Source organism: Acanthopagrus latus, chromosome 19 (assembly GCF_904848185.1).
Source record: "Acanthopagrus latus isolate v.2019 chromosome 19, fAcaLat1.1, whole genome shotgun sequence".
Lineage (NCBI taxonomy): Eukaryota > Metazoa > Chordata > Actinopteri > Spariformes > Sparidae > Acanthopagrus > Acanthopagrus latus.
In genome coordinates, this window is record NC_051057.1 from 8,507,505 (window position 1) to 8,523,752 (window position 16,248).

A 16,248-nucleotide genomic window follows, 5' to 3' on the forward strand; every position below is an offset into this window, starting at 1 on the left:
CCTATTGTGTTAGTGTGGGTTGAGGTGTCTGGCAGTGGCCTTGTTTTTTCTGTTTGTGCAGGTTGCTATGCCAGGCCATTCTCACTCTGAATGCCTCAAATACAGCCTTACACTTCCAAGTTTGAAACCATCTAGTGCAGTAGAATGAAGAGCAACACAAGTCCAGGTCAGTGGATGGTTCATACTAGGTAGTGTTTGTGACTAAACCTAACCGAGTAGTGTTAATGCCGAAACCCATCCAAGTAGTGTTTGTGCCTCATCAAGTAAAATTGGTGCCTAAACCTGAACGAGCACTGCTGATGGAATGTTTGTCAGCAAGCTTTATTTTTGCAGTCTGAGTAGACGCTGCAACTTGTTTTTTTTCCACCAACCTTGACCGCAGAGCCCTCACACTGTAACATGCAAAACTACCATGGAGGGGTAGGCAGAGTGTTGTCGTTTAAAGCTCAAGGCTACTGACCAAGCTGCCATATTTGGTGAGTTGGGAGTTGGACGTGTCGGCATGCATGTATACTGTACATATCTTAAGTATGCAAGGTGGGTTATTGTGTGTGTGTGTGTGTTTGTTATAGCTGCAGCTGACAGGTCCAGTATTACTGACAGGACACAGGCACTTCCCATGAGGCTGTGCATGCTGACAGCAGCTGGCCACAAAGAGGAACAGCTGCTGATGGGCCTCCAGTACAGAGAGCCCACACAGTGCTTCCCTTCATCTCTCAACACCTCTATAGAAGCACGACTCACTTTATCGTTTATTGTTTTTCAGTTTCTTTGTTTTGTCACTGGTATAGCCTCCCACTTTCTCTGGCACATGTAGTATAAGAACACAAACATACACATTCAGACACTCCTGTGCCCTCTCTTAGATCTGATCATACCTCCAATCATTTGTACGTGGGACTGCGATTTATTATGCAAACAGGAGTTGGCCAAGTTTAATTAAAGAGCTGGTAGATGAGCTGTGCATATCTGTGCAAATATGTGGTGGTTTAAAATCCTCCATGCATTTGAGAGTAGGGTAAGTATTCTGGATTTACAGGCAGTATTTCAGACTGGCTGGTAGTATGAGGTGAGGAGGTGTGTGTACATGTGTGAGTGCAAGCGTGTGTCAAAAAACAAAACAGCCCAGTACATTGGTTAATGCTGGACGATTCCATGTCTTACGATTAATTTAATGAACTATAACCACAGTCTGTTCCTAACCAACAGTTCTGATCGCCTTCAGCTTTAACTGTATTGTGCTAGAGGGAAATCTGACCTGTAGCCTGGTAAAACAAAGAACACTAGCCATTTTTATACTGGGCAGTAAGCCGCCAATTGGCCGTCCTTTTTGCAGCGAGGTCCGCGGATTTAGACAGAAGACAGATGTTAAAGCTCCAGGTGGGCAGATAATTGCTTTTTGAGTATCCATATTAAATATTAAATTCAAAGTAATGCTACAAAAATAACAACATAAAAAAACATAACATGATGAAGTTTTGAGTTGAACAGTGGTGTTTGTTGAATTTTAAGTAAGGGTTGTGATTAACCGCATATTAATTCAATTATGACATTTCCTAGAAGTCATTTCAAGTTCCAGTGTCATCACACGTGAAAGCATCCTTTTCAAACTCCGAGTTCCAAAAACTGAAGAAACTAACTTAGTTTGCACAGTAAATGGGAGGGCCGGATCCCGATAAGGAATCTTAATAAGAAAACAATGATGTTACCGGATGCATCGTGTGTGACCTAAACTTTGGTCACCTGTGACAGCTGGGTGGAAATCAGGCTTATCTCTGCATGAGTGCAGATGGACACATTGCCATTTACGTAATTTAAGGATAAAGGTAAATAATACCAGGCATCTCGGTGGGAGCTGGGTGTTGGCTGTGTCTGGAACTGGCAGCAGCTTCACCTGAAGCTTGAGAGGAGGAGAGGACAACATGGCCAACAGCTGCTTGTCTGTCTGTTCTGTCTACCAGCTACAACGCCTGCAAACCCTCCTGCCAAGTGCATAGAATCACTATCTCTATTCCAGTGTCTGCATTTCATGCTCCAGTAATCTATGCTATTGTATATTTCCATTCCTCCATTGTATTTAGTCCAATTTTGCTTTTGACCAGTTGAATGTGGGTATCCAGCTTTGATATTTGGCATGTTTTAGGATTACAATGCATCTGAAGATAATGTTTGATGTTAGTGTGTTTCTGGTTTAACATAAATCAAATACATCCGAAAGGAAAATGGGAGCTTTGAATATAAAGTCAATGTTTACTACAAAGGTATGGCTCATTTCCCTGGGTGGTTGCTGTTTCCATTACTCAAGATGAAAACATATCAGTTCATGCAGAATTATTTCCCTGCTTTATTCTCTGTTTAGTTTCGAAAAGGCTGAATTATTAAATGCACACATTTTCCCAGGAGTGCCAGTTCTTTAAAAGCAGCATTGGATACAAATTTAGAAGAAGCATGTTAATGTGAATGCACACACATACACCCACCTACCCATCTATCCGCACGCAAATTCCCCAGCAATATTTTTTCTACTTATTTTGCAATGCTGTTATTTCACATACCCTGCATCACACTGTGCTGTCTTCTTGCTTTCAAATGTAGTCTTGAAAACAACAAAATACCTAGGATCTTGCTGTATTTCTTCTCACAACCCACTGCTTCCTTCTCACTTTCTTCTCATCTTTATGAAATGGGATACAGCTCCTGCTGATTTGTCCAGTATCTTTTGCCAAAGATCTCAGAGACAGTGGAGAGGGTCCCACAGGGCTGTCTAGATACAGCAGCTGTGTTCTGCCTGCCATAACTTTGGGGAAAGCGCAAAACTGGTAATGGCCATGCTGTTTCGTTCAGCTTGTTATGAGATAGAGATTGTACAGGATGTGCTATAGGTGACTGGAACCTGTGTTAATTATTGGACATGAAAAGCTGCAGATTTATTCTTTCAGTCGACTTTTCACAGCTGTACTCTGAAATATAAAACCCTGCAAAGGCAGAATGACAAGTAGTTACTTTATATGATGTGTCTCTAGTGTTCAGCAGGATGTGGTGCCGCCGTAAATTTATTCCTGGAAGATAAAAAAATGGCGTCTCTTAATCTTGACTTTGCACTTTAAAGTATTCGTCATATCAGATAATTGTATGTTTTTGAAAGCTCCAAAGGGAAGTAACTGCTCACTAAGATGTCGTAGATGGTGGTGATGAAGAGGTTTGGGTGACGCCAGTGACAGTAAGAGTCAGTTTTTGCACATTTACAGATCTGATTAATGAGTGTAACAGTGCATGTGTAAAGATATACACTACGCACACATTGCTTCATCAGAAAACCGTTTCAGGAATCTTATAAAAATTCAACTTCCTGTCAAAAATGATTTAAGTCTTTTCAGCATGATTCGGAGACATACTTTAGATATAGGTGCCCCAAAAAAGACACCTCAAATGTGGCAATATAATGACAATTGTGCGCTGTTTTTAAAAGAGGCAGATCTCCAAAGGTAGGAGTTAGAAGTTTCATCCCGCAAAACTAAATATTCAGTTTGTTCAGTCTATTTCCGAACATTGCATCAGTGTCTCGAAAGCTACACATTTTTGAGTACCTAAGGTTTGTTTTAAGTCCTTTTATAGTTTCCTAGCAACAGTTAATCATTTATAGTTTCTATAACTGATGTAATATTTTGTACCCAAAATAACAATGATTTCATCAAAATAAACACAGGGGACAAGGACTGTAATATTGCAATAAGGGTTATCATAACGAAAGAACTAATAATTTTGAGTTCCTCAGTGTTCAGGTATTTATAGGGAATTTTAATATAGCCTTATTGCACTCAAAGAAAAGCATCACTCGCAGTGGCATAGTATTATCAGGTTATTGTTTGGTTATGAGAACATTACAGTCGGCTTTATTCTCCACATCTCAAACTGATGTGACGAAAACGGGAGGGAGACGCCGTTTCTGACGCTGCTCTGCCAAGAAGAAGCTCACATGTACAATGTCTCCACTGTTCCTGAATGCACCACACCAACCATAGCGTCACTGGCGCTTGGTGGTGGGAATTGTAGTCCGCGTAATCATGTGTGTCTACTATCGCGTGCCGCGGGGAACTACAAGTTCCAGATTCCACAATGCGGAAGTAGTACAACAAAACACAGAGCTTGCAGCACCAGAGCAGAGAAGATGTCTCATGTCGTAAAGAAAAGAAAACTGGATAAAAGCCGGCAGGACAGACTGTACTTTGACAGCTACACCGATGTGACGATCCACGAGGAAATGATAGCGGACCATGTCCGCACGAACACGTACCGGATGGCGATAATGAGGAACAGTGAGTCCATACGGGGGAAAGTTGTGCTGGACGTCGGGGCAGGAACCGGCGTTTTAAGCATTTTCTGTGCACAAGCCGGTGCCAAGAAGGTCTACGCCGTCGAAGCCTGCTCTATCGCCGAGCAGGCTGTCAAAATAGTGAAGCAGAACAACATGGAGGATAAGATTGAAGTCATTCGAGGCACAGTGGAGACGGTGGACCTACCGGAGAAGGTAGAGGTGATAGTGAGCGAGTGGATGGGTTATGCCCTGCTGCACGAGTCCATGCTCAACTCGGTCCTGTACGCACGCGACAAGTGGCTGCAGCCGGGCGGCATCATCCTGCCCAGCAAAGCCGAGCTCTACATCGCTCCCATCAGCGACCCGGTGGTGGAGGACCGCCTACACTTCTGGTACACCGTCAAAGACCAGTACGGCGTCGACATGTCCTGCATGTCAGACTTCGCCACGAGATGCATCATGAACGCCGACATCACCGTGAACTCCGTGACCGTCGAGGATGTGCTCTCCCACCCGGCCCGCTTCGCCGAGCTCGACCTGCACTCGGTCACCGTGGAGGAGCTGCTGCGGTCGGTGAAGGGCAGGTTCAGGTGCGAGTCGTTCGGCTCGGCGGCGGTGAACGCCTTCTGCGTGTACTTCACGGTGACTTTTCCGTGTCCGGACAAACCGCTAGTGCTCTCCACGTCCCCGTTCAAACCGGAGACGCACTGGAAGCAGGCGGTGCTGTACCTGGACGCTCCGGTGGACGTGGTGCAAGACACGGTGGTGACCGGAGAGGTCAGCATGTTCCCCTCGGAGGAGAGCGCCAGACATATATGTATCCACGTGGACTACACGATAGGAGAGCACAAAAGACAGTCCCGGACCTTCTCTATCCCTGACTGGAGCAGTGAAGCTCAGCCATAGTGTGATAGTCTAACCACAACACAACAGTCAGAATGCGTGTGTTGTTGTCTGTTACTAAGGTTCACACACCTGCTCGCTGCAAAAGTGGAGCCATGACTTCATATGTGACTGTATCCAGAAACATCAAAATAACATCAGGCACTGTCTCACAAGGACAAATGCATGAAGGGACTACAGCTGACATCTTATTCATACACACAGGTTTTGACCCATTGTTTCAGACTGAAGTCTTAAACCGTAGCCCATTTTTGACACCAGCTACTGCAAGTCAACAGGTTAACTACATTACATGCTGTTTTTATGTTGTGTTTTTGCTTGTTTTTACACCTAATAAATAATTTGACACCTTGATAGGAAGTGGAACGTCCATACCTTCCCATTTTTTTTTATGCATTTGTATGAACCCCACTCCACCACACCAATAGTGTGTACTGTATTCAGTTTACACCATTTACAACCCAACACAACGCTGCATCCCAAATTCCTTCATTTTTAAGAATAGCTGAACCTAATTATCCTGATTCGTCATTAGATCATAAAAAACTTTTCCACAAAATTAATTCTCCACGGGCTTTTTAACCGTAGGCAAGGCAGGCCGTCTGGGACTTTATATCTGAATCATTACATTGTACATCACTGACATCATGTTTAGCCAAGTGCTAAACCTGAAGTTAGCCGGCTCAGTTGGCGATCCAATTATTTTCATACGTGGGAAGTCAAGCTTTTTTGGCTTCAGAACACCCCTAAGCAGCTTTCATAAGAGTCAACGCTGTGTCCAGTAATAAAACCTGGGTCTTGCGTTTAGATCAGTTTCCACATTCCCATTGCGCACAAAAACCTGGTCTTAGCACGTTAAAGTGGGAGTTTTGACCACTGGAAAAGGGGTATAGGAAAACGTCCTACTTGACATCTTCAAATGTCTTGTATTTGTACTTTTTTTTTATATATACCCCAAAAAATGTTTCAGCTCCAGCATTTAGGTTTAAACTGTTTCATCATTGTGGGAATAGAGAAGCATCTGAAACTCTATTTTACCATCATAAGAAACTAAAACTCTCTTGACTAATTAGTAGATTTATTTGTTTTTGTCGCTATGTAAAGCAGCTTTTACCAATGGTTGAATAAATTCAACACCATGTTGCAGACATCTGATGTTCTAATGAATTTAGTTATGCATATTGAGTGGGCTCTGATCAAAATGCTGCATTCAAACGATGATTAGACCAATATATTGACTTGGACAGGCTGCAGTCAGGCAGGAGGCTGCATCTTACAGGAGGGCTTTTACATTGGCTGGATTTCAGTTTTTAATAGCTAACCAAATTGGCTCATTATTTTGGTTTGAACCAAGCACACACCATCATCTGTTGCCAAACGCCACCAACTTAATCCAAAATTGTGATTCTGCTGCAGCATTCTACAAAATAGCAAATGTTTAATTGTTTGTGCAACACTATTCCTTTCCTGGTCACTAATAACCTTGCTGTAAGTGTGTATTTGTTTTTATCATAAGCAACTATTAAGGATAAATCTTTTCTGTGACAGTCAAACGCTTGAAAGCCACGTTTAATAAATTGTCACACATCAGTTATTTAATTCAGAACATTGTCTGGTCACTGATCAGTCATCAATTCACTTATACTAAAGAGTCAACGTGCGTTTGGATTTTGGCAGATTACATTGCAAGGAGTTCTATTTGAGTTTTGAGAGCTGACAACTGTGTTTCAAAGAGAATTGTTTACCAACTGTGTTCATTATTGAACAGATGGGAACTAGACTCTAATAAACAGTTTAACAGTTACGATTAGCTTAAAAATCCTGAGCCCATGTCAACATTGCTACAGTTATTTTTGCACAGCCTCATTCGTTCATCCACAGCTTGCCGAAAGTAATCTGCAGGTTCAAACATTCACATTAAATAACCATCCCCAGAGTGAACTGCAGATGAACTGTTCTGCATTTAATCGAGTTCCTTACTTGCTTTAGAAAGGGAGGGCTTTGAGTTGATTTATCTGTAGCACTGGTGAGTCATCTGGTATTTTTATGTGGCATAATTACAACAACTGATACTGATGATAAAATGTATGTGTTGGGTTTTCAAATAAGAACAGCCACCATTACAACTGTTTCTCCAAATTAATATAAATGCAGGACACAATAATACCTGGAAATATAAATACTATCAACTTCTCGAAGTATTTGTTCACCTACCTTTGATTTAGAATTAAGGTCAAAACAGTCTGAAATGATAACTGCTCACACAGCGTGTTGATTGGTCGTTAGGTAACTAAAGAGTGTTGACTCCTCTGATTATATCTGTCTCATTGAGTTCGAGGCACCAGATGCGGAAGAGTCGTATAACAGATAGCACCTTTTCTGCATCATGATTATACAGCAGTTGATACATTCAAATGGAACCCTGAAAATCTCAGGTGATAATTTATCTTTCACACATCGTCATCTGGTATATGTGGTTCATTTGTTTCAGTGTTGTCAGTTGAAATGTGAACCCACTCTCTAATGAACACATTTCGAATTAATCACAAGCTATAGTGTCTACAAATCAAGGGCATTGTCTGTCAGTCTGGGGAAGACTGAACAATGGCTGAATCATATTGTGAACTGCAAATGTCTGGTCTCTGGGTTCCACTTGGTTGTATTATATTGTAAATTATTATTTTTAAATGAATAAGCCTGCACATCCAGAGTCTGTCAGTCTATCAGCAGAAAGCTGATATAATATACAGACTGCTTGCTGCCTTTCACTATGACATAAAACAAGCAGAATAGCTGTTAGTTATGATCATGATGAATTGGGAAAGTGTGGCTAAAGTGAATCAAACACCAAATCAATGTCTCTTGAAACAACCCAAAGAATAAATTAGGTCTTAAACTGTAGACTTGGCAATTTAACTCCATTAATGAAATAACAATACCAAATCCTGCATCTGGGTATAATGGTGAAGTCCCACCAACACTGTAATGTATATGAAAGTAGACATTTTCACCACTAACTAGTTGTAAATTTACAGGCCATGGTTCAAGAACATGTTTCAACATTGCAAGTGTGACACCACTGAATCTTTGGAAAACAAAGCCAACGACAAAGCCAGGTATTTTGAGCCACCAGTGATGTTTGTCCAACCCAACCAGATGTTTTTTTTGTGCCTAAACCTAACCAGAGCACAAGCACAGCATTATTAAAAGTTGAAATTGAAAATTGAGCCTAAAGAAACGTAATGTTGCAGCATATCTGTTGTTTGCAGAGAGTGTGATTAGTGTCTAATTTACTCTTAAGTCTCTCTAACTCACAGTGTTCCCCGTTCTGAAAGTGAGGTCTTGCTGATGACTAATTCACTAGTTTGACACTAATTAATCCAACTCAAATCAGTAGGATAATGTAGAGCCAATGATGAATAGGGTCAGCATACCTCAAATTTACATGCTTACAATCAACCAGTTGATGATGATTATGCATACCTTAACACAAAGTGTTATGTCAGTTCCATACAGAAACATGAAGCAAAGCGAAGCCCTGACGATAAAACATGGAGACATGCTTTGAAAGGTTTTATGGAGAAATTAGTCATCGCTGCTTCAACATCGATGATTTAAGAGAACTGTAAGCTTTGTAAGCTATCAAGCATGTTAAAGTGCTAAGTGACAGCAGCTGCGACGACAAACGGAATACAGCGCAGCAATCAAACCCATGATGCGTGTGATCAGTCTACAGTAAGAACAGACAAACAGAAACCTCTGAAGAAGACAGTAGTCCGTGACGCCTTTCCTGTCACATCACACTGATGACAACAGTTAATTCAGTGAGCCTCTGCTGCAGTGTCCAGGAAGCACCATATGGAGCCAACAAACTTAGCAACATGAGGATCAATAAGTAACTACATTTCTAGACATCATCGCAGTACATTTTGTCCTCACCAACAGCTACTACTCAAGGTTCAATTCAATAATCTAATTACCATTTACAACACAGATTGCATATGTAAATTCTAGTCCCTTTATGCAACATAAGAAAAACTATTGGCCTGTGTCCACATAGCGTTTGTTTCTGAGTGCCAGCTTTTTTTTTGTCAATTGTTTCCAATGAGGAGCAAGCGTCGGCGGCAGCAGGTGGTCACCCAGAGAAAAGATCACAGCGCCCAGCGTATTTTTTCCGAGCTCTCCGCCTCTTTTGTGCAGCTGCTCCAAGCGCTTCGAGTTGAAAATCTCTCGACTTGTCACCAAGGGGCTGCTGATGTCAGCGGCGCTCATTTTTAAAAATATTTTCTGGCTTAGGCGATAATATTCTCTGTCATGCACCCAAATCCTCCTTGCTCTTATGTCCTGATGTAAAAAAAAAAAAAAATTTAAACAAATGGATAGTAAACCACAAAGGGACATTGTTGGTCATATAGCGGTAGATGTCAAGATATTGTTGTCATAGAGACAAGACATACATGCAGCTTTTTCTCTCTCCCAAACGCTTCATCCTAGTGCTTCCAAGTGCTATTCTGTCCTACTGTATGTCTAAACAGCCTAAGTAAAGAAACTGCTCTGCAGTCTGGTGGTATGGCAGCAGATAGTTTTGCATCTTTTGCCAGACAGTGTTGTCTTTTAATATCCTTCGGGCTCTGTGCAGACATCTCACTTCACTGATGTCACTGATGCTCTGTAGATGGGTGCCAATGATGTTCAGAGCCTTCCTGTCCTAAACCATGTCAGTTGTTTCGAGTGTTTCAGTGTTTCCAGTCAGGGTGCCTTCTATTTGTCCTCTGTAAAAGTTGAGATTAGCTTGGCACCGGAATTTAGCCTTTAGGTTTCCTTAAGAAGTGGATCGCTTTTTGTGTTTCTTTTTTTTTTCTTTTTTTACCAGGGTGGTGTTGTGCAATGACAATGACAGGTTCTCTGTGATGTTGATTCCCAGGGAGCTGGTGTTCAGTTCACCTGCTCCACCTCAGCTCCACTGATGTAGACAGGGCTGTGCGTCTTTGCATCATTTCTTTCTAAAATCAATCAGCTCCTTGGTTTTGCTGACGGTGAGCAGCAGATTGCTCTCTGTGCACCACTCTGCAAGATTATTGATTTCCTCCCAATATGAACCCTCATCGTTGTTTACCGTGCGGCCGATGATGGTGGGGTCGTCAACATACTTTACAATAGAGTTTGTGAGTGCATTCATGGGTGTAGAGTGTGAATGGGAGGGGGCTGAGCACACATCCCTGGGGTGCTCCAGTGTTGAGCTCTAAAATAAAGGATTTTTGATGGTCAACAGAATCACATACATTTGAAACTGGGTTCAGTATCTTTGTTTTGTTTTGTCACTTGAATGAAACACAGTCTGTCCTAAAACCATCATGGCAGTGAGATCTTGGCTGAAGTCACAGACGTCATCTGCAGTGATGAAATGCTCACTCTTTCTCTCAAAAGTCAGTCAGATCCACTTGAAACCCTGGCTGTGACCAAGGTTGTATCCATGTTGCCAAATGTCAAACATGTTTTTTTTTTCCTGTGTCACTGCTCTGCTTTGAAAGAGGCTTACAGTATGAGGTGAGCCTCTCAGTCTCTTTTTCTAGGCCAAACAGCACTTTAGTGTCTGAGAGAGGCAGAAAAACATCACATCATTCTCTCAAATTGAATTCTACACTTGCAGAAGCCTAATATGCACATACTGTGGCTGAGTCTCACCTCAGCCTCAACAGGTGCCTGGAAAAAAAAAAAATCCCCGCAGGCAGAATAAAGCGAAGTATCCAGAGGATGGAAATGTCAAATGCAGCACGGGCAGCCACTGTTAAGCCCAGAATCACACTCATGCATGCATGACCACTCTTGGCCGCTAAATGCTAAACTAATTGTGATCCATTCCTGCCTGAAATGATTTGGAAACCATTAGAAACAAATGTTGAAACTTGAAATGGGATTATTTGTCTTGTATCGCACAGCAATTTAGGAGCCAATCAATAGACAATGTGCTTAATCTAACTGATTTCAAGACTCATTGTTCAGTGCAGGACTGGTGAATGAGACTGAGAGACAGCGTAGCCGAGGAATCAGTGAACTGGAGTCACGATATATGCAATTGTCTTCAGAACCTGTGTTTCAACTTTTTAATGATCAAAGTCAGGATTAGTTGGTTGGAATAAAGTGTTCTGCCGCAGTGGGATACATTATGTTTTGTTGATCTTAGAATATTTCTGTTTCAACACCTCTAAGGACTGTATCAGGCAGTCAGGTGTTCACAGCTCGATTATCTAAAAGACTACAGTAGAGTTGAATCATTGTGCACAATGCATAGGTTTAAGTATTCTTGCATTGAAGTAAACTTAAATGTTTCATCTTGAAAAATCAAAAGAGATAAAATTGTGACTTGCTGTCACTTATCCCACCACATAAAATTCCAAATGTGATTCAGACAAAGTGGAAACCTAGTATATTGCTGGACATTGTATGATCAGTGATCATGAGGATACGCTTGAGGGTTTTTTGTGGCTAAACATTAATCAATTTTGACAGCATTTGCACAATAATATTTGAGAGCGATCAAAGCTTAAACAGATTGTATGTCAGCTTAACACTGCTGGATTTTCTCCCACTCTTCCTTTTTAGATTTGTTCAACCTCATTTAATTTGGACAGAAAATGTCTACAGACCGCCTTATATTATCACACAAATGTTCCTTTGAGAATCAAGTCTGTGTTTCAGCTGGCTCACTCAGAGACCTCCACATCTTTATTTTGTAGCTGTTCCAGTGTTGGTTTGGCCAGCCTTTACGCCTGAGGTCTTGTTGGAACACCCAATCTGAGGTCTTTGGCATTCTGTGGCGGGATTTATTTATTGTTTCCCTTGTTGCTAGAATTCTGCTGTGTCTGCCAAAGAATATCCTGACACAATTGCTTTGATGCTGAGCTCTTTGCATTATGTGTGAAGATCATCAAATCAAAACATTAAATGACAGCATCATCTGTTCATACAGAGAGTTCAGTTAGAGAGATCCATAATCACAATCTTTCTGATGTACATGCTGACCAAAGTCTTGCTCCTGTTTCTCCATTTGCATTAGATATGACTCTTCCCTAGATGCATGCCTTCTCACTGTTGGCTCTAAGAAATTAGAAATGTCAGCTTTTTTTTTGATGAATTCACCACTTACCAAAAATTGCAGTATTTTTGATTTTTTACATAGTTTTCCTTAATTTAACCAGGTAGCCTTGTCTTTTTAAGAGGGTTCTGGTCAAGAGGCCAGCAGTTTAACATTGCTACAACAATGCGTATAACATCAGCAGTCTTGATTGCTCTGGCAACACTGAACACACAATGTATGCAGACTGTTTACGGTGCGGCTGCTGCAGCGCTTCCACTGTAATCAATAAAACTGGCTTAACCAGGCATGAAGGCAGCATGGAGATCGGCTCCTCAAGCGTGATAAAAGGTCAGTCATTTTTTTTAAATGCAAGTGTGTGTGGCCCTTTTATATAACAAAAGACGAGGTCTCCATCACCCTGTCGGCATTTAACTAACTAGCCAGTGGTTGCTTGGTAACTCACACATATTACACAAACTCAATGAAAAGTTCAAGTTTAAAAGTTTAGTTTTACTGTCCAAAAACTGCAAACACAATCCAAAAAAAATGAAAGCTCACCGTTTTGTTTTCCCCGTGTCTCACTCAGCCCTGTACTTCTACTGCAGGCATAGTTTAAAAAAAAAAATCTCCTGCACATCAGCTTCACAACACACCTAGGAAAGTGTGTCAGGCAATACAGTGATGTGCATGTGTAGAACAGGGCTGCGTGCGTAACAAGGCCATCAAATGTGATTGTTGACAAAAGAGGTGTGACTCCACGCCCCGAGATTTTATGCTAGAAAAATGTGATACATGGCGCGAGAGGTTAGTGTATGCAACCTACCGTAGGAAAACAGTGATTTTGCTGGCGACATGTCTGTAGTGATTCACCTCAGCCTGGCCACTAATGCAAAAGTCACACATGTTAGGTACTATGTTAGGTTAAGGTACATAAACGTAGGGACAAATCTAGTTTGGATTTGTTTATACTTCTTTGAAAAAAAAAATAAATGAAAAAAAAACAAGCTATTGATTTTATCACAGCTTGTTCACAATTCTTAAACTCAACAATTATTAACACTAGGAGAGTGCGAGGGATATCAGCTGTGAATTACAATCGAGAAGCGATTGTAGAGTGAAAATTACTCCTTGAATGGCTCTAAATAGCCAGTAGTTTCGGTAGTTAACAACACAAGAAATGGAAAGTGCCCAAAGCAATTTAAAACGAAGCTAAATAAATTTAGAAGCAAACATGAATTCTTCAGATCATTGTTCCGGAAGAAGGAGGCAACATATTTCAAAAGCCTTTGTTCCAACTCTCTTCAGCACCACATGACACCTGCAGAAGAATGTGAGAGTGCAGGCCATGCTGGTTTTATTTTCTACACATGTACTGTATGTACATTGTTAAGGACGCACCAGTCCAAGAGGAGCCGTCAGCCACTGGGAACATCTGTGCCAACACAGTGATAGACACTCTGTAGTAGCATACAAATCCAGTGGTGCACAATATAACCGCAGCCAGTAATGAAACACTAAGTGGTGGGTGCGTTCATTAGAGCGGAGCAGGAATGAAGGCGAGCGGACCGCTTTTTCACATTTTGAGAGTAAGATTTTTAATAGACTGCAGTTTTCACATGAGGGATTTCAAGAAGCTCGGCGGAGAGTGTCGATGTAAACCTCAAGTTACAACATGAAGTTGCGCGGTCTTTATGCCACAGCGATGATATGGGTCTGTCCTTGAGGTGTCAGCCTCTAGAGAAGATGGGAACAAAGTGTGCACCTGCTCACATCTGTGTTGACCACAGCCATTCAGCTCAGTTTACAGGGCTCCCTACTGCGCTGCTGTATGCAAGAGAGGAACATTCTGTTTGATGTCCATTTAAAAGAAGCTGCAGTGTCGTCACCGTATCACTATGACAACTTTATAAAAATACAACTCACTTAGACATTGTGTATGCGTGGTGCCCAGTTTGTAAGGGGATGGCTCTCACGGTATTTCATCCTCACCTTCAGCACCTTGCTGTCACCTTTCTGATATCAAATAGTGCCCTCTTATAATAAGAATTATGAGTAATGTATTTTAAAACTAAAATACGATGTATTGTAAATCCCCACAATGCAATTTGGTTTGATTTGAGATAACTGTCAGGCCTTTTCAATCCCTACAGTCAGTTGTTCCTGTTGATATGTTTTTGTGACAAGATTAACATGCATATCAAAACTCTCTTTGGGTTGCACAGTGCAAAACCTAAACTTCACTGAGTGCTTAAAAACTGTGGGGGAATTCATCGAATGTGTTTCTGCAGGGCTCATTTCGATTGCTGCTGAAACCTGACTGGGCTCAGGCGGCGCGCGGCATCTAATCATGGCCACTCATTCATCCTTGTATGCTAATGACACCACAGATAAGCCAATAGGATTCAATTCCAACAGTCGGTTACAGTAACCAATATTTCTGTCAGCACATCCTGTGAGGACAATTTGGGAACATGGTATTGACAAAAGCTAATTTGGTGTCCAACCCCCAGAGAGGTGGACTTCATTTCTCTGGGGCCCAGCAGGCCAGACCATTTGTCATCATTATCATTAGCAGCAGGAACTGACCCATGCGCCTGCTGCTCAAACCCAAAATAACTCTGTCTCACTGTATGTTCCTATGTTTTCCACAACAGTAATAAAACAGTACACTTATTTAAATGTGAAACAGTATTTATTCTAGCCCGGGGCTGCAAATCTCAGCCGCAAAGAGCCACTGCCTATCACAAATGCATCCAGCTGAAGGCACCGAGGCGTGACTTCATGGACGGACACACACCGCACAACAAGGACAGATCTGGACGGCGCATGTTAAGAAAGTAAATCGCAAATCACTCGCAGGGGCACGTAAATCTGAATGGGGTGGCCCCGATTCACAATCAGCCCGAGGCAGCCGGCTCTCAGCCTGTGAGCAAAGTACAAATCCACCAAACTGTACGGCCATGTCCTCCCTCCTCCCTCCTCCTCCTCCTCCCCTCTAATCCCTTTTCAATCATGCACTTTTTGGATTATGGCTCTATGTAATTCTTCTCAGGTATTGTTTTATAACTTAATATGATATTTCAATGTGGGCGAGTCGGGTTATGGGTTTAGGACACCGTGCAGGATTGGATAAGCGGCGGAGGTGTGCAGGCAGCAGATTGGAGCGGAGGGTTAGTGCCAGCCTGAGAGAAGCATGATAAACCTTTGACACAAAGTCCAAATGGAGCAGGTGCATAAAGGTGCCGGGACTGACCTGATTCAGTCTGTAGAAGGCATCCCATATTGCAATGTGAGCCCTGTTTTTGTCCTGACTCTTACTAAGTGTCTCACGTCCTGAGGGAAGTTAGGGTGCTTTGCATAGTCAGGCAGTTTAGGGAGCACAAGATAGAAACTCTGAAGGTGCCAGTTTGATTCACCTTGTCTGTATCAAGCAAGCAGGATAATCAAAAGCTCACAAAGTCAGAGTTACACAGAAGTGAGTGCAAAGACAGTACATCTCTGCCATTTGTCTCCTGGTCCAAAAAAACACTTAATTTAAGAGTGAAGGGAGAATCCGTTTGATGCATGAATTGTTTTTGTGACTTCAGTGACAAATCTTGACAGACTGCCGTTATTGCATATAAGTTTGTGTCAGCTGGTGTATTTGCCCTGTAACAGTTTTAAAGCTTCATCAATAAATTGTGAATTAATGATTCATTAAACTTTGTTAACAGTCATTTCACTGGTGGCTAACAATGAAATGCTTTTCAAACCATTTATAAATATAATTTATTAGAAACATCAGTTGCAACTTTGAATAATGCTTATGAATAAACTGCACAGTATTTATCAACCATTTACAGAGGATTACTAACATCAGTCGCTACTTTTCAGAAACAATTCTATTATAAATGGTTTATAAAGCATTTCATTGTTTGTTAGAAGTGAAATAACTTTTAACTACAATAATTGA

The 16,248-nt window shown here is 41.6% G+C and overlaps 2 protein-coding genes across 11 annotated transcripts in view; both read left to right on the plus strand.

The window, feature by feature from the left end:
- The window catches only part of ntng1a (netrin g1a), a 270,500-nt gene that overhangs the window by 141,069 nt on the left and 113,183 nt on the right, over nt 1-16,248 (plus strand). Inside the window, exons 4-5 of one of the 10 annotated variants that reach the window (XR_005071429.1) lie at nt 62-166; nt 573-1,206. The exons of the other annotated variants lie outside the window; for them this stretch is intronic. The gene's annotated coding sequence lies outside the window, so the exon portion shown is untranslated. Of the gene's footprint in view, nt 1-61; nt 167-572; nt 1,207-16,248 lie in introns of those variants that run through there. 10 annotated transcript variants of the gene reach the window in all.
- prmt6 (protein arginine methyltransferase 6) lies at nt 4,063-5,578 on the plus strand. The gene has a single exon (XM_037078809.1). It carries the CDS (start codon nt 4,169-4,171, stop codon nt 5,219-5,221), a length of 1,053 nt encoding a protein of 350 aa, XP_036934704.1. The 5' UTR covers nt 4,063-4,168; the 3' UTR covers nt 5,222-5,578.

Coding starts and splice junctions, on each gene's coding strand:
- prmt6 (XM_037078809.1), top strand. CDS start 4,169: ATGTCTCATGTCGTAAAGAAAAGAAAACTGGATAAAAGCCGGCAGGAC.